This window comes from Paroedura picta, chromosome 7, assembly GCF_049243985.1.
Source record: "Paroedura picta isolate Pp20150507F chromosome 7, Ppicta_v3.0, whole genome shotgun sequence".
Classification (NCBI taxonomy): Eukaryota; Metazoa; Chordata; class Lepidosauria; order Squamata; family Gekkonidae; genus Paroedura; species Paroedura picta.
Window position 1 is genome coordinate 25958078 of NC_135375.1, and position 26457 is coordinate 25984534.

General features: G+C 45.1%; 2 protein-coding genes across 9 annotated transcripts in view; one reads left to right on the forward strand and one right to left on the reverse strand.

Annotated features, from left to right (window-relative positions):
- Positions 1 to 5365, reverse strand: part of ARL15 (ARF like GTPase 15) — a 160173-nt gene extending 154808 nt beyond the window's left edge. For all 4 annotated transcript variants that reach the window (XM_077347102.1, XM_077347103.1, XM_077347100.1 and 1 more), the window contains exon 1: positions 4961 to 5365. In XM_077347102.1, the coding sequence (XP_077203217.1) occupies positions 4961 to 4972 (12 nt within the window). In that variant the 5' untranslated portion in view covers positions 4973 to 5365. The remainder of the gene's footprint in view (positions 1 to 4960) is intronic.
- A 5-nt stretch (positions 5366 to 5370) lies between these two features.
- On the forward strand, positions 5371 to 25845 carry HSPB3 (heat shock protein family B (small) member 3). 5 transcript variants are annotated; one of them, XM_077347104.1, is made up of 3 exons: positions 5479 to 5652; positions 23077 to 23295; positions 23602 to 25845. In XM_077347104.1, the coding sequence occupies exon 3, from the start codon at positions 24488 to 24490 to the stop codon at positions 24929 to 24931; it is 444 nt and encodes a 147-aa protein (XP_077203219.1). In that variant the 5' UTR covers positions 5479 to 5652; positions 23077 to 23295; positions 23602 to 24487; the 3' UTR covers positions 24932 to 25845. The 5 variants fall into 5 exon arrangements, 4 of the variants coding, with proteins under 4 accessions (XP_077203219.1, XP_077203220.1, XP_077203221.1 ...); XM_077347105.1 differs by having other exon boundaries at positions 23864 to 25845; XR_013233031.1 differs by lacking the exons at positions 23077 to 23295; positions 23602 to 25845 and adding an exon at positions 11660 to 14192 and having other exon boundaries at positions 5371 to 5652.
- The last annotated feature ends 612 nt before the right edge of the window (positions 25846 to 26457 follow it).

Sequence of the window (26457 nt, forward strand, 5' to 3'; positions counted from 1 at the left end):
AGTAGGTTCCAGTGTGTAAAAGTTGATGCTGAAATGAACACACATGAACACATGAAGCTACTTTACACTGAATCACACCACTGGTCTATCAAAGTCAGTGTTATCTTCTCAGGTAACAGCTCTCTAGGGTCTGAGGTGGAGGACTTTCACATCACTTACTGAGGTTTTAACGGGAGAGGCTTGGGAATTGTGCCCGAGATCTACTTTGCACTCAGAAGATACTCTCCCTCTTAGCTACAGCCTCTCCTGAAATAAAATTACCCGTTTAAGACTTCTGCTTCCTTTAAGCAACGGAACCTGAAGTAGTTGTACAAAGTGGCTGTGTGCAGGGATGGGCATGAACCAGAAAATACCATTTCACGGTTCGGGGTGTTCCCAAACCTATTAGCCATTTAAACCTTCCCATTTCACTTCCCCCCAGCCAATGGAGGGAAGCAAATTGAAGGTTTAAAATGGTGGGCATCCACTTAAAATTTGTGTTTTGCTTCCCTCCATTTGGAATGCAAACTCCAAACGTTTCAGGAAATGTTTGGGGGAAGCACCTCCTCTGAACCTGGGTTAGAGGGGCACAAACCAGCCAAATGCTTGATGGATGAACTTGGTCATGAACCAGTTCATGCCCATCCCTAGCTGTGAGTGCAGCCTTTAAAAGCCCCCTGCTTTTTTTGGAGGGGAGAGGGAGGTTGTCTGTGGGAAAGAGCAAATCAGAGCACAGAATCAACGATGTGGGATTTCAGGGAGGGATTAAACTAGTACTCCAATAAACACAATAAAGCTTTCTCGTGATTATTTCAACTTATTTAGTAAACATTTAAAAATGACTCCGCTTCAGTCTTCTGCCTCAAATGCTTGAACCGCTTAGGGAAATAAACAGGCCGTATGTCATTGAAATATTCTACTCAAAGCTTTACATGGAAATGGTCTTTATTGGACTGATACTTATAAAACAGTAAAGCCAACATAGCATTGGACATTTCTTACACTGCTTACATTTAAGACAAGGCAAAAGTTCTGAAAGCTGCTGACACGCCAATTTTAGCAGAGAAAGAACCGGCCATGATATACCTTGAAGACAGTTCCCATTCATCTATTTCAGAAGAAACCAACTCTCTCCCCTTAGAATTTACCAAAGCGCCTCAGTTTCACTTTCATGCTCCACAGCAGGGGTAGTCAAACTGCGGCCCTCCAGATGTCCATGGACTACAATTCCCAGGAGCCCCTGCCAGCGAACGCTGGCAGGGGCTCCTGGGAATTGTAGTCCATGGACATTTGGAGGGCCGTAGTTTGACTACCCCTGCTCCACAGCATCAATTGTTAGCTTCACACCGGATTATTACTAGATCAATAAAACACACGTGAACTTTCCTCACACATTTGCTATCAATTATTAATGGAAACACTAAAACGCTGGCCTAATATAGGATTGCCAATGCCGGCCATTCATTATTAGTTTCTGAAGTGGAAAAATTCACATGGAAAAATAAAGCACTGGAGGCTTTCCGCAGAGTGTTCATGGAAAGTTTTCTGCCCCGAATTTCGGTAGACGGCACAACATTAAAGAGTCACAACATTTTGGAAGAATAAAGTAGGGCAGGGCTCAGAGTTTGGGACTCTCACCTGCACTTTGTTGCTCCTCTGAAAACAACTTACTCGCTGCTACCAGGGCAAGCATTCCTATAGTGGTCACCACAATAATGCTTGAAAACTTATAAGCTCAGCACCAAGTGCAACAGAAATTATCCGGGATTCGGAGGAGTGCTGCCCCTAATTATGGAGGTCTCAATCAGCTAGGCGAACAAGGCGAACAAACGGGTCAGTCCTAGAGGAGATCAGCCCTGACTGCTTCTTAGAAGGCCAGATCCTGAAGATGAAACTCAAATACTTTGGCCACCTCATGAGAAGGAAGGACTCCCTGGAGAAGAGCCTAATGCTGGGAGCGATTGAGGGCAAAAGAAGAAGGGGGCGACAGAGAATGAGGTGGCTGGATGGAGTCACTGAAACAGTCGGTGCGAGCTTAAATGGACTCTGGGGAATGGTAGAGGACAGGAAGGCCTGGAGGATCATTGTACATGGGGTCGCGATGAGTCGGACACGACTTCGCACCTAACAACAATTAGCTATACTAGCCGTTGGGGAAAAGCTTCCATGTTGATGAAAGCAGGACAATTCTAGGAGCACAGAGAAGATGTTGGAAGTAGTTTGATGGGAATTTTAGGACCCACTGCTTTGGGCACCGGTCTCCCTTACCCTATGCCCACTGATATTAGGAGGCACAGAGATGCCTAACTGTCTATGATCAGGCTGTTAGTAAGACTCTTGCACAGAAGTCAAAGTTACTACTCATGTACAAGATTGTATGGAGAGATGGTAATGCTGGAGGATTTCCCTAAGTCTCAGATGAAGTAACCTCTGGAGGAAAATACCAAATTAGAAGATCCACTGCAATATTAATCCCAACGTTAATCTAACAAAGGGAGATAAAGACATATAACAACACTACTTTAAAGTTGTTTACAGTTACGCAGAGATGCTATTGCCATGTGTTCACTTTTAATTTTTTTAATGGAAAGCATAAAAAATCCCAGCAGAGGATGAGTGGGCACCTTCACTTGAGTCCTCCTTAAATGTAAAGGGAACAAACATCAACATTAAGCTAGAGAATCTGTTCTTTCTCTCATTCCACAGACGAGAACAACCCAAATACAACAGCTAGACACCACAAAAAGAAGATTCTGATCTTTAACTGTGTAAAAGTGTCACAACTCATGGGAGAAAAATAAAACTGTCAAAGTACATTCTTTGTAAGAACAGTACAAACATGATATAAGACAGACAGAAAATGGGGGAGGGAAAAGAAAGCTTGCCACCTTGTCAAAATGCAAGTCATTTGCTCCAGGATGCATATAGTATAGACACTGCGGCCAAGGAAGTAGTAAGTAGCACAAGAGGTCAATCCGGACTAGGTTAAGAGTATTTTCTTAAGTTTCATGTGTACACAAATAGCTTTCAAAGTCAATTAAACACATTAGGTTCACAACCAATGCTCTGCCACAGAAGTCGTGCAGTTCAATTCCCCCCATACGGACCAGCCAGCTTCATCTGGATAAAGATTTCTAGAAGAACCCTGAAGAAAGCTCCAGGCTGACAAGGAGTTACAGCATGAGTGCGCTTGGAATGTTCAAGTTCATTGCTAGTGGTCCATTAACTAAGTTCTTAAAGAGAAATAGACCACCACATTTTAAAGGGCAAAGCATCTTCTCTCCCCAGTGGTAGCAGGACTCGGCACAGAACCAAAATGGCTCATTCACACAGATATTTAACCTGTATTTTCCCTCAAAGTCTTACATTCCTATTTTTAGAAATGAACTATATTTTTTCTTTAAGTTCTAAGCAGTTTGGTCAATGGAGGGGAAAGATCCACTCAGGTTGGATAAAGTTCTTGCTTAATTTAAAGTAATTTACATTAGGAGAGGAGTGTAAAACAAAAATCAGGGCAGTAAAAGTCCACACAGTGCATCCAAAACAAACCAAAGGACCACACTTTCTTCCTCCTGCTAGCTAACACCTTCTTACCCATAAAAATTTAGGGGGCCAATTTATTCCCACAGACTTTTTCGAAGAGGTTCTGGCCCTCTGAGAAATATCAAGAAGTGGCAGCGATTAGGATAAAAAGAGTTTCGTCAAGGCATTCTGGATAGCTACAAAAATGTGGACAGAGACACATGAGAAGGCCTCTCTTCCTATGTCCTCAGCCACAGATGAGACATGGCAAATCACAGGCTCTCCCATAGAGTGCCAGCCATAAAGTCAACATGTTATGACTGGCCAGGTTGCCCTTGACCAAATCACAACCCAGCATTAAGTGGCAATACACATTCCAAAAATACCTAAGGTCAGAACAGGGAAGACACTAGTAGTGGTCTTGCCCAGTAACCAGTCTGACCAGGAGCCATCAACAAGAACAAAGGAAACAGCAGAACTGGAGAGAGCATGGAACCATGCTTCCTTACCACTTAAGTAGACTGTGTTTGCATGTATATGCAAGGGGGGGCGGGGGACGAGAGATCTCCCTCCACGTGGAGGAGCAATTCAGATTTGCACTTGCCCAATATTTCCATGAGTCCAGAGCGTCCTCCGTGCTCGAAGCAAAAGAGGAGCGATACCATCTTTCAGCACCAATAAAAGCAGCACTCATTAAATGCAGCTAAATCCCAAACGACTCAGGTGCAGGGCCACTTAAGGCCGGAGCGCCAATTGTGTGCATTCAGGCGTCCCCTCTGTTTACATGTCCAAGGGAAAAGCCAATGGACTGAGGTCAGGGCTTTAGAGTTCTAATAACCAAATGAGCCAAGCCACAGTGCCCTTTAGCAAAACCACTCTGGTTTATTGGCCTCTAATCGGTCTGAAAGTCGGTTGGGTGTTTTTTTCGGGTTTTTTGTTTGTTTTAAAGGCCTGGCGCTTGAAGACGACCCTCTTCCCAGCCCACCTGCCGCAGCAGCACTGGTGCTGCAGGGTCATCTTCCAGCCTGGCAGTGCCACGGGCTTTGCCCAGCTTCCCAAACTCACACATGCCTAAGGTGATCAGATTTTAACATTGGTAAAGCAGGACACCATTGACGGGGGGGGGGGGGGGGTCTTGATTAAAAATTTGGTCTATATGGAGCAACAAAAATTTTCATAGAATGCACAGAATGCAAAAATAGTATTGTAATATATACATACATACATACATGTGTGTGTATATATGTGTGTGTGTGTATGTATATATATATGTATACATATATACATATATATATAATTTCAATGTAAGTACAATTTGCCAGATGTCCCTCCAAAAGTGGGACAATCTGGTCACCTTACACATGGCCCAAGATGATGAACCGGAAGGCAGCCGCCTGGACAGAGGAGAAAGAAGCCCGCACCGCGCCCCAGGCTGGCTTTCCCCACGCTCGGTACCTACCAGATAATCCATGAACTGGGGTCGCCACCGAGAAGATCCACCGACAGATCTCAGGGGCAGCCCGCTGGGCGCCAGCAGCCTCGGGCACGGCGGGCAAGAAAGGGAGCGGGCGGCCGATCGCGCTGGCTGGCTGGCCGGGCGAGGCAAGCGCCGGACTCCGCGGCGACTGGAGGCGCCTGTCGAAGCGCCGCTCGGCAGCAGGAAGCTTGACGGGGCGAGGAGAGGGGAGGGGAGGGTCAGGGTCCCTCCTGCAGGCAGGCAGGCAGGCAGGCTGGCCAAGCCACGGCTCTCCCCGGCCGCCCCAGCCGCGCTGCCCAACCCACCCTACCCCAGGCCAGCCCAGCCCGGGCGCACGCCCCTCTCCGCGCCGCCCAGCGCGCCGTCCTTTGCAGCCCAAGCGCGGAGCGGAGAGAGCCGTGCGCGACCCGCAGCGCCCGATGTTTCAGGAACAGCGACGAGCGTTTCCCCGGGAGCGTCACTGTCAGCTGACCGCACACGTGAGAAAGAGAGCGAAAACTCTTAAAGAGACACGCGTCTGGCTGGGAGACGGGCGCCAAGGCCTCCAGCGAGAGGACGGGGCGGCTAAGAAAGCGAAAGCCCTGCAACGACGGGGCTGGCAGCGGGCCCCGCGCGCGCGCAAAGGGCGCGAGGCAGGAGGGCCAGCGGTGGGACGCCCCTGCACTGGGCCCGTGGTGAGTGGCAAAGGTGCAAGCGCCTGGCGACATTGTTGGAGCTGTGCTGGGAGTCAGCGGCCTTAAGGCCGGGCCTGGGCGCGGAGCGCAAGAGGGAGCGCTCCCTTGCAGCCGTCGCGCCTCAGCGCTCGCCTCGCTTTTGCCCCCCGCCTCTGTTGCCGCGCCTCCTCCGAGGCACTCTGCCGTGGGTCGCGCGTGAACATTGTGGGGACGGCACCGGGGGACCAGCGAGCGGGTCCCGTTCTGCCTGCCCATCGCTCCTGTTTGCCACGTTACCTGCGAATGGGCCAGGGCAGGGGTAGTCAAACTGCGGCCCTCCAGATGTCCATGGACTACAATTCCCATGAGCCCCTGCCAGCGAATGCTGGCAGGGGCTCCTGGGAATTGTAGTCCATGGACATCTGGAGGGCCGCAGTTTGACTACCCCTGGGCCAGGGCAGCGCTGTGAGTTATGGTGTCCGCCTCGGCTCTGCCACGAAGGGCGCTGGCCCAGGCTTTCTTCCCTCCCTCGCAGGGCCTTGTTCTCAGCAAGGAGAGCCCTTCTACTTCTCCGCCAGCGCTTTGGAGGAAAGGCGGTATACAACAAATATGTAGTAGATAAATACCCTCGGCTGTAGAAATGCACCGAAGAAAGATTTTGGAAACGGCTGCTGAATCACGGGGAAACTCAAAAACACATTCAGAATCAGCACTGGGTTGTGGGGGCCAAAGCAAAGCATTTTGAAAACAAAAAAAACCCTAAAATATTCCCGCTCTCCCCTGAAGCCACACATCTTCCTCGCAGGCAAGTACAGCTTTTGCAAGGGCCTTGCAATTTTTCGTGGATGACCTGCGAGGCAACTGAACTGTAGGTGAGGTTGGCCTCCGAGTAAATTTGGAAAGCGATTGAGAGTCTGTCAATTTGGGGAGAGCCCAAATTGAAGAAAGAGATTGACTCGAGGTGTAGTAAATCCTTAATAAAGTGTTTTTGCTAAATTTCTTGTGGCTTTTTAAATTAAACGTATGAAGCCAAAACGGGTTCTGGATGAACACTATCCCATTTTCTGCAATTCTAAGTAGTATCTTCATTTTCATCCTTCTCTTAATATACTAGGTATAAATGGAGGACCTTTCCCAAAAAGTCTTAAGAGGTGCGCCATTTACCTATTAAGAAAAGGATGAAAATAATACTAAGTACAAAACAGAAGTGATCAAGGAAAAGATATAAGCCACTGAAGAATCTGTTTGCAAAAAACAGGATATTGTTCATCCGGGACCCATTTTGGCTTCATACGTTTAATTTTAAAAGACACAAGAGATTTAGCAAATAAACTTTATGAAGAATTTACTGCACCTAGAGTCAATCTTTTTCTCCAATTTAAACATGAAAAACAGCAGACCAGAAGAGCTCAGTTCATACCTAGTGATAGGAAACAGAGTTGTTTCCCCTCCCCCACCACCACCACTAGTGGGGGGAAGGGTTGTCAGATCCAGGTTGGGAAATTCCTGGAGATTCGTGGAAAGGTGAGGAAAGGGACCTAAGCACCTTCAAAACCTCCATTTTCTCCAGGGGAACTGATCTCCGAAGTCTGGAGATGAGCTGCAGTTCGAGGAGATCCCCAGGTTGCATCTGGACGTTGGTATCCCTAAAAGAATCCTAGAGTTGGAAGGGACCTCCTGGGCCATCTAGTCCAACCCCCTGCACTGCGCAGGACACTCACAACCCTATCAGCTCGTCCACTGTAAAGGGGATAGGAAAGGGGCACAGTGTTTGGCAGTGCAAGAGCAGCAGTGATGGAAGAAACCAGTGGACCATCTAACCCAGCAGCCTGCTTCACATGATGGCCAACCATGTAAGACCTGCCAGAAGGACCTAAAAACCAAAGCTTCCCCCTGGTGTTACCCCACCACCACCACCACCCCCAGCACTGATGACCCAAAGTTGCTGCCTCTGAAATTAGAAGCTCTATTAAATCACAAGAGTGAACAACCATTAACATTGTCAATCATCACAGCCACATCCCTTTCTGAATTAATGTCTCCTTCCATTGGACCTTGTCTTAAACTGGCCATTTCATAACTTTCCTCCCCTCCCTGCCCATATAAAATTAGGGACAGTAGTTGAAGAAGTGAATTCTGGCTCACAAAAGCTTCTGCTGAAGTATATTTTGTTCAGCTACTTGACTCCTGGGTAATTGGAATTTTTTGTAAATGTTAGGCTTCATGGACTGCTCAGCTGACTCTTGTAAAGCTCTGATAGCTTCAGAGGGCTGCAGGGACAATGTCTCAAAACCAGCATCTCCATCTGTAGCTCTTACGGTTGATTCTGCTTCTTGGCACAGCAGAGGGTGACTTTCTCAATAGTCTCTAAGCAGCACTTTGTGAATTATAACATGGACAAGTAGGATCCTTCTTGCTAAGACCAACTGCAATTAGGTAGGCTTGCTCAGGCAGTAACTGCTTGCTTTGAGTTCTTGGGGGGTCTTGGTAGAGGTAATTTGCAGTTCCTAATTTGAGTTTTTAACCCTGCATTTAGTGCTGCCAGAGGAAGAATGCATAAACACGGGCCTTTACAGTTCATTCAATACTATGCTTTTTATTTCCTGAATCAGATGCTCTGTATACTATCACTTTGATATTCTTACATGAGATAGTTCTTGAAGCTTTCAGTATAGTATATCCTTGCTTAAATTCACAAATTAATATACTCCTTATCAACTTTATTTTATACAAGCTCTCTTAAAATGAGAAGAAAAGCTGTTAGTCCAAATAAAACTGCTGTGACAGAGTGTAGTTTTAAGAAGCTTAAGTGCTTTCCAAAGAGGTAAAAAACTGTGGAGGGTTAATTCTTCACAGAGCCAGAAAGCTTTGAGTGGCAGACAGTTCCAGGAGATCTGATTGGCTGGCATTAGTTGAGCAGAGAAAGACTTTTAAACTGCATGCTGAGGAGAGATGCAGTCTGATTTTAGCGCTAGCTGAGAATAATCGACTATCAATGGTTTGGGAATTCAGTCCTGACTGGGAGCCGTTTAACACTGACAGAAGAACTAGGGAAAGTTGACAAGGACAAGTGGGTAATTAGGCAGACACTCCCATTCAAGCCAAGGAAAAGGAATAGATTATCTAGACAGGAGAAAATTCCCTACCCAATCAAACAAAAAGTTTGCAAAGATCCCTGGTCTGGTGTAGTGAGAAACAGCCCTTAGAGACCTTAAGAGACAGTTAACAAGAACTGGTGTTTCAAGAGAAGGGGTCTGGGTACTGGAAAGAGCGAACCAGCCATGAAAAATGTGTTTGCAGATGACCTTTGGTAAGCTTCCCTCAAATCAAGCCCAGAGCAGAGTAATTTTTTTGCACAAAAGAATCCCCCTGGCATTCTGCCGACTCTACGCACACCACCCTTTTGTTGCAGGAGGGCGTGACAGATAGCAAAAAAGATTGGGAAAAAGCATTTTAACTTTCCAGCCACCCTCCTCCCAATCCCCATTTCCTGAAGTGATTGTTTGCCTACTACCACCAGAACAACAGCAGGAAATATAAAACCAAAACAGGATTCTGTGGGTGCATCAAAATGTAGAGAGGGGCCTGATTCTGGACACCGCTGCAGCCAGTAAACCTAGCATACAAGAATCATAGAATCAGAGTTGGAACAGGCCATCTAGTCCAACCTTCTGCTCAACGTAGGATCAGCCTAAAGCATCCTGGATAAGTATCTGTCCAGACGCTGCTTGAAGACCGCCACTGAGTGGGAGCTTACGACCTCCTTAGGCAGCTGATTCTACTGCTGAACTACTCAGACTGTGAAAAAAAATTCCTGATATCTAGTTGGTACCATTCTACACATAGTTTAAACCGAGTCCTATCCTCTGCTGCCAACAAGAAAAGACTTATGCATGAAGAACTCAGCATAGTCCTGATTCTAGTAAAAAGAGTTAAGTCCAGGTCGCTAACAGTGTATTGTAGCCTTTATTGCCGTATTTCATGGCAATTATGCAAGAAAATGCCTGCACACTCACTTGGTACAAAGTTCTGCAAAGGTCACCTTACTCAGCAAACTAGGAACAGGATATGGGGCCTTATAGCTCTAAACTGATGGTTCAGACTCACCATCAGGTGGTGGTTAACTAGAAATCATTTGCCAGACACTTCTTAAACTAACCACCTGACTGTAGAATTCACCAGTGCTAAAAGAGGAATGGGGAGATGATACATGACACCTTGAACTCCTTGGGGCAAGGGCAGAATAAAAATCTAAATTGATAATCAGAACGCTGCAGAGAGAGTGGTGTGAAAGCCAAACTATTTAGGGACCTAGTGTGATGGTAAAATGGCTATTTTTTCACCAGTCGCATCATAGGATGTCCTATATAGGAAGTCAAAGGAAATAATCACTTTAAGGAACATAGAAATAGCGCTGGATCTATGGTGACACCACTGCCAGTACTCTGTCCCTCCTCTGCCTCTCTCATATAGCCTGTATGCTTCACTATGATCATAGAATCATAGAGTTGGAAGGGCCCATACAGGCCATCTAGTCCAACCCCCTGCTCAACGCAGGATCAGCCCAAAGCATCCTAAAGTAGCAGTCGGGGTGACTGTGAACCTTGGATCTGCCAGCATCAGGCAGTACTGGCTTCAGATACAGGAATGAGAGTTTAGGATCCTGCTTAAGCCCAGTTTATCCCCCTGACACCCAGCTGCTAGTTCTTCTGCCAGGGTCACATTAAAATGGTTAAAAGTGCTGTGCTAGTATCTGGAAGACCCAGGTTCAAGTCCCCACTCGTATCATGGAAGTTTGCTTGGTGACTTTACTTCAGCCACATTCTCTTAATCTACCTTGTAAGATTGTTGTGATGACAACATGGAAGAGAGGAGAACTGATGTAACCTACCTTGGGTACCCAATGGGGAGAAAGGCAACATGTCACCAATGAATTAAATAAATAACATAAAATGGTGCTATTCCATTGTCAGCTGCATATTTTATCATCAAGATAATTCTGACTAAACGGAATTTAGTTTCTGTTTTAAGCATCGGACATTGTGGGGGCCGCAAATCTGCATTGAAAAGATGCTCCCTCTAATGATTACTTCATGTGTTGCAGCAGAGGTGTAAAGGTAAAGGTAAAGGTATCCCCTGTGCAAGCACCGGGTCATGTCTGACCCTTGGGGTGACGCCCTCCAGCGTTTTCATGGCAGACTCAATACAGGGTGGTTTGCCAGTGCCTTCCCCAGTCATTACCGTTTACCCCCCAGCAAGCAAGCTGGGTACTCATTTTACCGACCTCGGAAGGATGGAAGGCTGAGTCAACCTTGAGCCGGCTGCTGGGATTGAACTCCCAGCCTCATGGGCAAAGCTGTCAGACGGCTGCCTTACCACTCTGCGCCACAAGAGGCTCTGACCACTCTACGCCACAAGAGCAGAGGTGTACGCAGTAACAATTTTGCATATACTGTCTCTTTTTCCGTAATATTTGAAGCAGATCTGTATTTTTTCCCCTGTGTATATACCATAAAGATAAACAACAGCGTGAAATGCCTGGCCCTGATTTATCTTCCTTTGCTGCACATGGTGAAAAAAAGATGTAACTTCCCTCTCATGCTGCAGGGCAGGAGAAGGAGTTGGAGTGTACGCTACTCCCCTATCCTTTCCTCTTCACCTCTTAATAATTGGGGGAGGGATGGGATTTTTAGCCGCCATGTTAGTAGGTTGATATTTTAATGGGAATTTTAATGGGATTAGTTGTTGTGACCCGCCTCGAGCCTATCGGGAGAGGCGGGAAATAAATCTAATAATAATAATAAAAAATGGTAAATATTTTAACTTGTTCTATTGTGACTACATAAGAAATGCAAGGAGACTTACAGGGCTACTGGCTGGAATCTGTGAACTTTAGCTCCTGGTTCCGCATCTTTCCCAAGTGTCTTCATTCAATTGCAGCAGCTACTCATAATAGCTTTTTATGGCATATGGGTCTGAAATATTAATAGTACAATTTCCATTTCATTTCCCTGCCTTGTGTTATCAGGTCTTCGTGACAGAAATGCAATATGTACGGCGACTCATCTTCCAACTGCAAATTCCACAAAATGTCACCTTGTATCTTGCCTCCAGCCAGTCATTCCAGAGAAACGTTCTTCAGTGACTAATGAAGAGTAGGCAAGATGATAATTTTATTAACTGAACCAAACCTTGGTGTTTAGCATTCTGATCAACAGAAAGAAACATTCACCTGTAGTTGGCCATATATTCGCTAGCGTAACTTGATCCGCTGGCTTAGTATAAGGCAGGTTCAGGTGTTGAGAAGGAAGGAAGAAAGGAAGAAAAGACAGGCAGACAGACAAGGTAATTAAGGAAAGGAAGGCTGCAGTGCCAGGAAGTAAATCTCACTCAATATATTGAAGCATATTTCTGAGTAATTGTGCAGACGGTTGCACTAGGAATCAAGTAATAACAGAGCACGGGTTAGGAGCCACACCCTCAAGGCATAACTGAAATTAAATTAATGCAATAATGCCGAACAATTCTGCACAAACGTTAGAGAAAAAGTTCAGCTGATTTCTCCCCCCTTCTGCCACCTCTTTGGTCCTTTCCAGAGGATCAATGAGGATGCATCCAGGTCATGGCTGGACGAAGGGATGAGCTAGTTAGTGGTTCTTTTTTGCCTGCCGCCTTAATAATTGTAGTAGTATTTTTAAGAGCTATTATGGGATTTTATTGTTTTTATTCTTTTATTGTCTGTAAACCGCCGTGAGCCTACCTGGGAACAGTGGTATATAAATCTAAATATAAATAAATATCAAAACTGAAAGACGATGCTGTTGATATATAATCCATATATGCTATATAAATATACACAAAAATTAACAAGTAAAAACAGTTCCCACTATAGACAGAAAGGGAGTTTGCAGCCTCCAAACAATCAACCAAGCGGTACCTGCGGGACCGCTTGGTTGCTTATGCCCCCCGCAGGGCACTCCGCTCTGCGGGTATGAATTTACTGGTTGTCCCGGGCCCACGGGATGTGCGCCTGGCCTCGACCCGGGCCAGGGCCTTTTCAGTCCTGGCCCCAACCTGGTGGAACGAGCTCCCAGAAGAGCTAAGGGCCCTGCAGGATCTACCAGCTTTCCGCAGGGCCTGTAAGACGGAGCTCTTCCGCCAGGCATATGGTTGAGGCCAGGGCAGCTCTCCCACTAATCCATCAGAGGATCCCCTCCAATATTGAGATCTCTAACACCGAGATCATGGTTAGATCTATTGTATTGGTGCCACCCTCTTCTGAACATTATTCTCTCCACCAGGCTGAACTAAGATCAGAATTGTGACCACCGCCGCTATATGTTATGTGATATGTTATATGTAACTTTTAATTGGGGTTTTTATGGGGATTTTATTGTGTTTTAACTATTTATGTTGTAAACCGCCCTGAGACCTATTGGGAGAAGGGTGGTCTAGAAATTAAATAATAATAATAATAATAATAAAGATGATATCAGTTTTTAAAAATTCCACCTGTATTTGCGAAGCATTGTGATAGAGGAAGCAGTCACATATCAAAGGAAGAATCTTGCTACTCAGGTTACCCAACTTCATTACTCTCGTCTTTGACACTTGGAAACTTCTTGGACAGAAAGGAATGCATTGAGAAGACAGTCCAGTATTACACAATGTTTGTTGCTAAGAGAAATAGGTTGCTATTATGTCAGGTCTCCCGAACACAGTTTGTGTGTTGTTAGAGTCGAAGGAAGATGACTTCCCATTCATGTTTGTGTCTTATGAATGGTTCAACAGCTGCCCTTACAATGCCGTGGTCCCCATGCGAAGCAGAATGTGCGGGTAGAATCCTGAATGGGTAGAACTGTCAATTCCTTGAAACGGAAGCCTATGGGCCAGCTCCAGTTCCTAGCTACTTGCACCTATACAGCAGGGGTGTGCATTTCGGCTTAGTTCGCCAAGGCAATCACCGAAGCCCAAGGTGGCCAGCGCAGAGTTGCGCCTGCGTGCGGCTGCCAGCTGGCACACCGGCGCCTTGTCTCCGTGCCATGGCGCTGGCCTCCTACACGCTGCTTTGGGCTTCGGTAATTACCGAGCCGAAGCATACAACCCTACTATACAGTCTCCCAAGCCTGGCTGGCCTGCATTGTGCAGGACAGGTAGAAAATTATTGACTAAGATTTCTACTCTCCACTGTGGCCAAAGGAATGCTGGCTAAAATACATCAGAGTTAAGCGTGTTTAAACTCACTTATATCCTTACGACTATGTGTGTTTCACAGGCTGTGTGCAAAATGGATTGTTAATGCATAAGACCATGATCCCAAAGTAATTGACTCTCCGAGTGGTGGACGGCCAGTATTTCAGCAGCAGCTCAGGCTGTAACTCTCCATGTCCCTGGAAAAGGGAAAGGCTTTATTCTACTCCAATTCAAAAGCCGTCATGGCGGGGATTGAGCTCCTGCGATCCCTCTGTGTTTTAGCCAGGATCCTGGGAAGAAGGATGAGGGCCTTCTCTATAATGACCCCTGTGGAACCAGCTGCCTGAAGATGTATGAACCTTGCAGAAGCTCTCTAGATCAAGGGTAGTCATCCTGTGGTCCTCCAGATGTCCATGGACTACAATTCCCATGAGCCCCTGCCAGCAAATGCTGGCAGGGGCTCATGGGGATTGCAAATGCTGGCAGGGGCTCATGGGAATTGTAGTCCATGGACATCTGGAGGACCACAGGTTGACTACCCCTGTTCTAGATTCCTCAGGGCATACAAGGCTGCTCTTCTTTAAGGCACCCTTTGGATGATTTTGATCCATCAGACATCTTGTATGGTTTTAAATGTATTGTATATTTTATATTGTTTGATTTGGTGTATCTTATACACTATTAGCCACCTCGAGTTCACTTTGGGGGAGAGGGAGCAGGATATAAATTTGATAAATCATCAACATCTGGGTAGGTTGAGAAAACTAATCACGTTCAATGGTCACATGATACAGGGTGTCTACACTACGTGCACCACAATCGCTCCACAATCACATATGCTATCAAATAATGGTATATTAAGACTGCAAAATGCTAGATGGCAGCGCATTAAGGCACACCAACATAAAGGCACATCGGTAGGTAGGAATAGTGAAAGAAGAGTGGTCATAGGGAAGCTCTCCGAGTGGAAGAATGCTAAGAAACTGAGTAGAACAAACATGTTGTGCTCCACAGATTGTACTGTTATGCTTAAATAGATATTTTTAAATCATGTTTATGGCTTCCTATCTCATAAATGCACAAAGTGAGTCTGAGGAAAGACTAAGGAGCTATAATCATTGCTCGAGAATTTTATCCCATTGGGAAACATCTAAGTTCTCTCTGACTAAGCCAAGGTAGCCCTCATGGATCTTGAAGTGTTTAAGGGGGAAGCCTTCAACGAAGCCAGAGCTTCTAGCGGTGGTTGTCCCAATTCAGTGTGGAGGTCTACTTCTGCTACCTGTTTTAGAATTCTGCAGAAAGAATGTAGGAATTCAAGAAGAATTGAATCCAAGGACTTACCTGTTTTGTCAAATCCAGATACCAGCCCTTTATAAACTTTGCAGAGCCAGAGTTTGACGGCAGCTTGGATGTCCTGAGCCAACTTTGTTAAGAGTTTGTTCGTTATTTAATTCAGGGCGTGTTTTGGGAGCAACGTGCAGAATGTAGCTCTAGGCAAAGACAATGATTACTCAACAGATTAACATTTAGGTCAGACTTTGTCAGCCAGGGTTTCAGGAAACCCTGGAGTTTCTTGACAGCCCTGGAAAGGTTTCCTGAATGGGTGGGAGTTAATTAATTTTAATATATTTTTTTTAATTTGTTAAACATTTATTGGGTGATATGACCATATATAGTCAATGTTGACCCATCCACCCCCTCCCCAAATGGCCCATATTGGTCCTAGAGGGAGTGGGAAGGGGAGGGACCATGGGTGGGCATATATACAGCTATGCTCCCCAACCATATTCTGCACAATAGTGCCATTTCTAGGATTCCTTGAAGCCTGAAGTATGTTTCAGGGGGTTCTCAAAGGTAGAAAGGTTGAGAAAGGCTAATTTAGGTGAATGGGAGTCCTCCTTTATTACTGCCTAGAGTGTTCCCCTGCATAAGTTACAAGAAAGACACTACAGATACACGAGTATCGGGGTATTAGATTGACGCCTCTTTTCCCATCTCTTTTTTCCCATCCCTCCTCTGCCAACCAGTGTCATCCTAAGCAGAGTCATACCCTTAGAAGGATGGAAGGAGAGCACTGGTTCTTACCCTCCCTGAAATTACTGGTTTTGGTGGGCAAAATTACCTAAGAAATGCTTCTCACCCCAGTTTTATCCTTAGCCCCCCCAAAACCACAAGGACATTGTAAATACTATATTGTGGGCAAAGAGATATGCATAATACGCATAGAAGAAGACCTAAGTTTATGTTGCTGACTCTAATCAATTAACCAGCTCTTGGCAGGTGTTATGCATAGTTACAAACAGTTATGTGTATTTAGCAGCCTTTGTAGAACTTCTTGACTTCCACTCATGCTGCAGCCCTCTGGTTCCTTCTCCCAGTTTTCTTTATGGTGGTCAGTAGACCCACAAAAAGAGCATGGGGAGAAATAGGAGACAGCCACTGGAGGTGGGAATAAAAGAACTGCCACACCCTTTTGGAAACTGGCTTTGTGAAGAGTTTTGTTCAACAGCAACATATGGATCAACAAATATTTAGGTGAATTATGGGTGCAAACTCTGCATGGCGTATTTAGTAGTATGCAGCCACAAAGTGGATTCCCATTTTGTATGGTGTGCTCCCCTATGGGTATTCCACAGCAGTTCCCAAGGGCACATTTGATTGTGAACTCTCCTTTCCTTCTCCATCCCTCCACTACTGTTCATCTTGATTAGAGTTCCACCCTTCTAAAGCCACTGAAATAATGACATTTCTGGTTCCTGATGGCATAGCGAATAGCAAATTCTGAAGACTGTTTATGGAAACAGTGGAATTGTTTACAGCAAAAGGAAAAGCAGACATTAGATCAAGGGCACCCAGATTTTTTCTTATCTAGATTCAGTTCATCACATATACACTTGCAAAAGTGTTACTGCATTTCCACTGAATTACTTCCGGAGAATTAAGATTGTCTGGCCATATGGGTAAATTAGGAGATATTTCTTTGCCCTTAAATCATACTCCTCACCACTGTTTGTGGGGAAAATGTCAACAATAGTGTATTTCAAGTGCAAATATGATGGGTGCAAAATACAATTTCCTATTTATACCCTAGATAGCAAATAGCCTCATGCTTCAATAATAATTGCTTTATCCTGTTAGTAGATATTAGGGAAATGCTTCATTAATTCACAGTTGCAATAAAAAGCTTTGTCATTAAGGACTTCTCATTTTTATAGCCATCCAGTCTATGTTTTGATTCTCAAGGCATCAGGTTATTTCTAGCAGATATTTCCCTATAGCCAAAGTTTATGGACTACTTCCAGTCCAGTAAACCCCCATGATTCTGTTCATCATTTGTCACCCACAAAGCCCCTACCATTGGAGTCCTATAGACAGATTAGATAAGGGAAAATGGCCAGCAGGTTTCATTTTGTTATTTACTGCATTTGGATTAATCCCATCACTGGTTTTATGTCATTCAGAACAGTACAGATTTATAAGCTTCAGTAACTAGCAGACAGCTTTAAATGAGTAGCCGTGTTGGCCTGAAGTAGCACAATAAAATGCAGAGGAAGAGTGCTTGCACTCGAAAGCTCACGCCTTGAATAAATCTTTGTTGGTCTTAAAGGTGCTACTGGACTCTGATTTCATTGAGAAGACAGCTTGTAAACAGCCACTGTTGTATGTCAACCACAAGGTGTCAGTACAGAACCTTTTTCTAGGGATGTGTTTAGGCATGACAAGACCACGCTCTTTGTTAACTGTTTTAGTTCCACAGGACAAAATTGTAACACAAATGAGATGGTATGCCAGCCTTGACCAGGGAGGGATCCCAAAAATATTTGTCAGCCTTCGAGGAGCCCCAAAAGTGGAGAGGTGCCCCTTAAGAGAAGTGGGCGCAGAAGTAAGATGCAGGAGCCAGCCAATCGACTGATCATTTACTGTTTTCATTGTGGAGAAAGAGACTGGGCCTGCAGAGCAACAAGGGAAGTGGGCTTCAGTGACATCTAGTGATGTCAGCAGCCATCCTAACTTGGGAGGGGAAGTCTCCTAACCCCTGGGGAGCTCTTATGTAACTCCAGGATTCCCCGAAACCCTGGTTGGGAATCCCTGTGAGACACTAATAGGAACCACCTAAGAAGTAGCATGTGAGTTTTCATGTTACACATGGCTCTTTCTCTGAAGTGGGGAAATGATTCAGTGTCTGGGCATGGCCGGTAAGCATGAAGGTTTGTTTTTTTCCCCAGTGGTTCTGCATAGAAATGGTACGGCTGCAGTCCTATGTGAATTCTATTAAGTGAAGTGGTCCATGACCTGCTGTATTCCCCTCAGGCTTCTGTATGTCTCTAATTCTTTTTAAAAGCTCTTTAGGGCTTGTGTTGCCATTTGATGCAAAACTTTTAGCATAACCGGGTGTATGAAGCTTTGGCTGACATAATAACTTAACCGGTAGTATGAACAAAACCTATTCGCGTTGACTTAAGCAGGAATGCTTGACCACTCCAGCATAGCCATTTTTGGGTTTCTTTGAGACACACTTCCCTTCATTCTTTAATGAGTCTGCAGAATGTTCATGTTTTAAAAGAGCATAAAAAGGTCTGTTGATCTCATAGTCTAGCGGAATAATCACTGCTGAACCTGATAGTTAAGTATTTTTTAAAAATCCAATATGGTTGTTTTTTTTTGGGGGGGGGGGAGTCTCATGTACAACACAAGAGGAAAACTCATGGTGATGATACTGAGGTCCCCTCCTTTAAATTCTTAGGGGTATTGTTTGAGCAGAGTTTAGCTTGGTCAGTGCAAGCTACTCATACTGAAAGCTTGGCTACAGTGGCATCAAGTATTATGGTGTAGTGGTTAAGAGTGCAGACTTCTAATCTGGCAAGCCAGGTTCGATTCTGCTCTCATGCAACCAGCTGGGTGACCTTGGGCTGGCCACGGCACTGATAAAACTGTTCTGACCGGGCAGTAATATCAGTGCTCTCTCAGCCTCACCCACCTCACAGGGTGTCTGTTGTGGGGAGAGGAATGGGAAGGCGACTGTAAGCCGCTTTGAGCCTCCTTCAGGTAGGGGAAAGCGGCATATAAGAACCAACTCTTCTTCTATTATCTGCTGCTGCTTTTATTCATCTGAGGCTCAGCACGTCCCAGTCACCATCAAATTGGGGCCATGCAACATTTACATGGGGCTTACCCCCATCTGGATTGATAAAACGGGGAGTCAGTTCTTTTTAAATTCCTACAGTGCATCTGCAGAATTCCGAGCTGTGTCACGAGGGGAATCCTTTGAGCTCAGTTTGGGCGACCTTCTCTTGAAGCTCAGGTTTGGATATTAAGTATAGAGTCAAACTTCTATGCTCTGACATTCAAGAGGGCTACCTTGGCTTAGTCAGGGAGGACTCTTATGTTTCCTACTGGCATGAGCTTTGTCAAGCAAGGACTACAGCTCCTCAGTCTTTCCTTGAACTCCCTTTTTGCAGTTAACAGACAGTAAGAACAATAAAAAAACATCTATTTAAGGATCACTGTACAATCTGTAAAGCACAAGTTTGTTCTGCTCCATTTGTTGGAATTCTTCCACCTGGACAGCTTCTCAATTACTGCTCATAGTTCACCATTCCTTGTTATAGATGTGCCTTTATGTTGATGCACCTTAAAGCTCTACCATCTAGTGTTTTGCAAAGGGGATATCTTAGGATACGGTATTCTGATAGAGTATGCAACTGTGGGGCAGGTACTGTTGGCATCCTGTCTCATGTGGCCTTTGAATGCAATCATTTTCCTGAGACTAGAAAGCCTTTTAGTTCTTCCTTTGCTCCAAAATATAGATCAGAAGAAGACATCGCTTCTTTTATTAATAGATAATAGCGGATAATAACACTTTTCTAGCTGTGAAATTCTATGCATTTGTGATAGATTTTTGCAGCTGGCAAAATGTGAGCTAGCTTCTATAATTTATTAATCTTCTTAGAATTAATAAATTAAGCAGTGGTAGGTAGGTAGGTAGGTGAGAGATACAAAAAGGCCTCTGAGTAAAGGGATGCAACAAGAATTGTCAACACATTTTGGCATGTAATACCAACATCATACACTAGAGAGCAGATGTGGGCCATTTAGTCATGGGCTATTTGAGTCACAGCCATTCTAACTCTAAGAATGCCAATCTTTATTTAAGCCTCAAATCTTATATCCATACAGAGCTCTAAAATGGTGAATTACATGTCTATTGTTAGGCCTGGGGGATAAGGATGACTACATACACAACCACAGGAATACTATGTTGCATAGACGGTACAAACCGTCAGGTTTTAAAAGCTGTGCTAGATTGGAGTCATTGTTCACAGCTGTTTTTATCTCTGAAACCCAAGCCAGATCTCAGATTCCCTGCAGCGCCTTCCCCTCCCACTTAAAATTCAATAACACTGCAAATACTCAAAGCGCAATTACAATGAAAGCTACCTGCCACAAAAGTCAAAATACAAAACAAGAAGACACCTAATTCAGAAAATGCATACATTCAGTGCTACAGCACCTGAGCGTCACCTTAACATTTAGGGAGCCTCTGTGCTTCATAAAAGGCCTTTCTCCACACTGAGTGGGGCACAGAAGCAGCGTTTTGGATCTATGGGGGCTGGTGCAAAGCAATGCTCGACACCATGATAAGAGAACACACATTCCTTGTACGGAAGTAATTCCCATTAACTCCAATGGAGCTTGCTCCTTCAGCTGAGACTCATATTATTATAGAAGAATGCTGTTCACTGAGCCTGGAACACAGGCAGCCCCAAATTCCTGCAAAAGTGGGCATTTCCCAGATGTTGGCACAACTCTAGCATACTTACGCAGCATCCCCTGTTCTCAGCAGAAAAAGAACAAGACCTGACTCCATGTAGCTGGAGCAGGGGTAGGCAAACTGTGGCCCTCCAGATGTCCATGGACTACAATTCCCATGGGAATTGTAGTCCATGGACATCTGAAGGGCCACAGTTTGCCTACCCCTGATCTGGAGGCTGCTGACAACACTAGGCCAGCTTGGTGCAGTGGTAAAGAGTGGCAGCCTCTGATCTGGTGAACTGGGTTTGATTCCTCATTCCTCCTCCACATGCAGCCAGCTGGGTCACCTCGGGCCAAGCACAGTTCTCTCAGAGGTCTCTCAGTCCCACCTACCTCACAGGGTGTCTGTTGTGTGGAGAAGGAGGAGAGGTGTTTGTAAACTACTTTGAGACTCGTTCAGGTAGTAAAAAGGAGGGTGCCAAAAAAACAGCTCTTCTCCATCAGCAATCAGAGACTGGCATGCGCATGACACCTCCTCCCACCTACGGACCTCCTCCCACCTCCCCTCCCCAATACGGAAGGAGCCAAGCATAGAATGATAGAGTTGGAAGGGACCTCCGGGATCATCTAGTCCAACCCCCTGCAGAATACACAACACTCACAGCTACCTACCTACCCACAGTGGGCACAATTCCATATCTAGGTGATTCCCCCCCAAAAAAAACAGAATCCCTGGCCAGTCTGACCTGGACGAAATTTGCCTCCTGACCCAAAGTGGGGATCAGCATTTCCCTGGGTATGCCAGAATGGGCCACATGAAGTCCTGTAGAAATGAAGCTCTCAAGAGGAGGAAGTCCTTACAAGGCAAGGGGAACACACACTAAGACATACAAAGGAAGCAAAATTTTAAAAGTTGGGTGTTTTAAAAGTCAGCTCAGTCAAAACCTCTCTTCACTCCCTCAGTGGGGTGATGGTTAAGGGTCAGATTTTAAGAGCAAAACGTTTATTTTAGACGCCAGCTTAGTGTAGGGGTTAAAGCAGCAACCTCTAATCTGGAGAACCAGGTTTGATTTCCTGTTCCTCCACATGCAGCCAGCTGGGGGACCTTGGGACAGTCACAGTTCTCTCGGAACCCTCTAATCCCCACTTACCTCACGGAGTGTCTCTAGTGGGGAGAGAAGGGATAGGTGATTGCAAGCTGCTTTTATGCCACTTTGGGTAGTAAAAAGCGGGGTACAAAAAAAAAAAAACCCACAGCTCTTATGGAAATGAGCAGAGCAGAACTCTTTCCTCCCATGCATTTATCTTTCCTTTTCCTGACACAGTTTGTATTTTATTTTATTTTATTTTATTTAGATTTCTATACTGCCCATTTCTTTGCAGCTCTGGGCAGTTAACCTGAACATTATATAACTTACATGGAATGTAACCTCAAAACAACTTTCAATAAAGCATCAAAAGATTACAAACCACATTTGTAATATAAATAACAATTAACAGTAACATGGGGAGGTTAATTCTTTCAGTCATAGGGGGGCATCTGGGGGGGACCAGCAGGTGTTCTGAGTCGGTCAGCCTCAAGTGAATGCCTGGCGGAAGAGCTCCCTTTTGCACGCCCTGCGGAACTATGGAAGTTTGCTTAGCTCTCTCCCAGGACTGCAGCCAAGGGCAGGAAACGGGTGTGGAGAGTTGTGGGATTTCACGTCCTGTACCTTCATATTCCACCCCCAGCCACCCCCCGCCAAACCAGAACTCCCATGCTCTTCGTGACTGCAACAGTTACCACATTTAAAAGCAAGATGCCATCATCATATAATACTCCACCTTTCTCAGTAACTCAGTAACAGACCCACTTTTCCCCCTCTTCCACCTTACCTTCAAAACAATCCTGGTCTGAGCGACTGGCCCAAGATGATCTCCCACAACCTAGTCCAGGGGTGGCCAAACTGTGGCTCTTGGGATGACAACAGACTACAATTACCATGACCCCCCCACCAGCACCATGATAGCTGGGGCTCATGGTAACTGTAGTCTATGGGCATCTAGATCTAGTTTGGCCATCCCTGATCTAGTCTGATCTTCTAACCACTACACGATACAAGCGCCTTCCACAGGGAAACGTTGCACACATACTGTGGTACTGCCCTTTTGGCTCGCATTGGGTTGCAGCCAGAAGTACACAGCCTCCCTCTGCTAATTAATCCTTCAGGGGTAGTCAACCTGTGGTCCTCCAGATGTCCATGGACTACAATTCCCATGAGCCCCTGCCAGCAAATGCTTACCAGTGGAGTCACACCCAGTGAAGTGATTACACGGACAGAGCTAAAAAGGAGATGCTGGCAGGGGCTCGTGGGAATTGTAGCCCATGGACATCTGGAGGACCACAGGTTGACTACCCCTGAATATAGAACCATTCATGACATGTGAGCTTCCCCAGAGTCTTGCTAGATACTCCTGGCAGCTACTCATTTAACACACAGCTGTTATATCACATTGTAGGTCAGAGTTACCCCCAGCAAGAGGAACACTCACCTGGAGCGCATGTTCCCAGCAGCATTCCTACAGTCATGTTTAACACATCGGATCTTAATTGGCAAAGTGGGAAAGGTCTTTAAAAGGCTTCACCTGAGATTCTGCAAGAATGCTTGAATGCAAGGATGAAACGGCACAGGTGTTTGCCATATTACCCACCTGAAGGGGGAGGAACGGAGGGAAAAGGTAAAGAGCAAAAATCTCTTTTTGCTGTTTTCTGGATTGTTTCTGTACTGAGGACTGTTTTCATCAAAATAATTTCAGACTGCTCAGTGTATTGTTTGTTTGTTTATAGATTTCTAGGCCACCCCTATTGACACCGCTGTCTCGGAGCGGTTTACAACATTGTTAACATGCAAAACAATTAAAATCATTAAAACAATTAAAATGAAGAAATACTTCAGTCCATCAGGCAGGCAGTCCACATGTTTCTTCTCATTGGTATGCTGTTTTATGCCCAGGCTTGTTTGTAATGGCTTGTTTTAACCTCAGTGTGCTTCGATTACAAGAATAACTCTGCAGAGGATTAAACTTTGAATCTGACAAAGTTCTGTTGAGGATATCGGCTTTCGTGGGCGAGAACACAGCTTCATCTGGAATACAACTTTGTTGGTCTTAAAGGTGCCACTGGACTCAAACTGCTGTTTCAGACCAACACAGTTACCCACCTGAATCTACCTCAGACGGTTGCAGAGTTAATGGCTTTGTTTGTTTATAATGGCTGTCTCTAATTGGTTTTCTTTTCTCACTTCAGTTGGAAATTGCTCTGAGCTGGACTCTGGAGAGGTGGCGTGTAAACTGTCCGAATAAACAAAAATAAATATTGACCCTATGTACAAATGTTTTATACACGAGTTAGGCTGCAGAGCAACAATTAAATACACATTCTTGGCAACGTACGATTCGTATTACTAAGCAATTTAGGAAACAGAATTAAGCCTTGTGGGAAGATGCCCAAGAGAAATTGGCTTCTTGATCTTGGGATGTGAGAATAAAACAAACGGAACATATCATTCCCTTAGAGTGCTCAGAAGGAAAACAATATTAAAGATTGTGAACAATTGCATGAGTAACTATAATACTTGAATAACTTGGACCAACGACATAAAAGACGAAGCGTGGCATCATGTTAGACAGGCACTGAGCAATCAAATGAAGACCTCCGAAGCAGCCCAGATGGAAGTCCTATAAATAGAGTCCAATTGTCAGCATGTAAAAAGATGCAGCCTGTCCCATAGATCTGAGTCACACCCAGTGAAGTGATTACACGGACAGAGCTAAAAAGGAGATGCTGCTTCGACTGATAAACTAGTATGCAAGCAGCTGTGCGGCGGATCTGCAGGACTCCTCTGTTTTGACCGAACTCAAGAGAGCAGCAATGGAAGGAGTGCTGGTGATACGCCACAGGGTGGAAACTCCAGTTCGTTATCAAGAGCGTTTTGCTGAACAAGACCTTGAAGCGTGCAGGTTGAACCACCGCCTGTATGCTTTGCCAGGCCCAGCCACAGCTGACCAGGATGCCCGGACAACAAAGCGCACAGCGGAAGCAGCACAGAAGGGCACAGAGGGTGGAAAGCCCCGTTTTCAAGTCTTGCTGGATATTGTGCAGTTCCGTCCTGAAGACGTGATCATCCAGACCTTCGAAGGATGGCTGCTGGTTAAAGCTCAGCACGGACCTAGGATGGATGAGCACGGCTTTATCAGCAGGAGCTTTACTAGACAATACCAATTGCCAGAGGGCGTCGAAACCAAAGATCTGACTGCTCTCTTCTGCCATGACGGCATTTTGGTGGTTGAAACCAAGACCTTGGCGGAGAATTAAGGGGGAGACTTTTCGTTACTGGTGAGACAAGGCAGTTCCCACTGTAACTCGAACCCTCGTGGCATTGTGCAGGCAGAGTTGTGTTTTCCAGTGAGGAAAAGGTCAAGCTTTTGCATATTTTGTTCAGGACATTGAGTTTGCTTGATGCAAAAGACAATATTTGCTCACAGCAGCTGCATATTTTCTGGCTCTCTTGGCAAATGGAAAATGTATTTCTGCCCAGCTAACAGAAAGGACAGAAGGCAGGAGACAATGCACATGAGGGATTTAGAGGATATTAGAGGAGTGTGGAAATGTTTGGAATGGGGGAGGGGGAGTGCATTTCAAGACACCCATGCTCTTGAGGCAAAGACTGGACTCTGCATGTGAATGGAATGTAATTTTCATGCCTGAAAATGCTGCTTTTATCAGCACCATGACCACAATCCAAAGAAGTCATTTATGTGCAAGGAAGAGAATCGCACAGCTGGAGCTTTCTTTTAAAGTTTGCCCTGCAGCGGTTCCCACTCGCGAAGAGGGAAACAACTTTTTGAACTGAATAATAGCTTCCCATCCCCAAATGTATCAGCATATCGCACAGCTGTATGCAGAGATTATTTTCCCATTCCCACTAACAATTGTACTTCAAAGTGTGTCTCTTCCCCAGTTTTGTTACACATGTTGTTTTAAATACTCCGATATTCTGCTTTTGGAAGCACAGCAGCTGCTGAGCTAGACTGACGTCTTTTCGTGTGTTTTTAAGATAAGGCTGACTGCTGAGCTATGAATAGAGAAAGAATTCAGAGGAGAAAGCCAAGCTAAATATAGACTCTGTTTATGGACACCTGCCATAGGAGTGAATTAAAAGATGGATTAACTGAAATAGCCCATCTAAAGGACTAGGAGATAAATAAAAGTTTTAACTAATGTTTTAACTAATGCCCTACTTTTAAACAAAATCTTGATATTTGTCTGCGAATGTTCTTTATTGGGCCTGGAATGGGAATAGGTTGCCAATAATGTAGAGGGGGGAAAATGTCCTGCTCCTTTCCATAGAGGATTTGTATGTGGAAAAGGAAAAGGGTAGACAAATTGTTCCTTGGTACTGGGGTAGATTACATCTTACTGAGGATGTATTGAGGGGGCAGGACATATTTTCTCTCCAGTTTCTTGGCAATCCCATCTGGGAAGCAGGGCACAAGAGAATGCCGTAAAAAAGGGACTTCTCCCCCTAGCAGCAAAAGTCACCATCAGGGCATAATACTGATAATTTTTCAGGAGGGATGAAAAGAGGAAAGCGTTTAGAGTCTCAGTGACTGCTACTGTCATAGGCACAGATTAGGCAGTAAAGTGTGGATGGCCCAGGCTTGACCTGTTGGTTAGGTGCAAGTCCTCCCACCCCATCTCACCCCACCAACCCCCCTTCCAGTAATTAGCATAAGATATTTTCCTACCTAGAATGTTAATATAATTTTTATACAGAGGAGTGCTTCTGAAGGGAGAGGGATTCTCACTGCATTAAAAAAAACCCAAAATGTTTCTGATAC

Excerpts from the sequence above, each read along its gene's own strand:
- HSPB3 (XM_077347104.1), top strand. The coding sequence starts at position 24,488 with ATGGAAGGAGTGCTGGTGATACGCCACAGGGTGGAAACTCCAGTTCGT.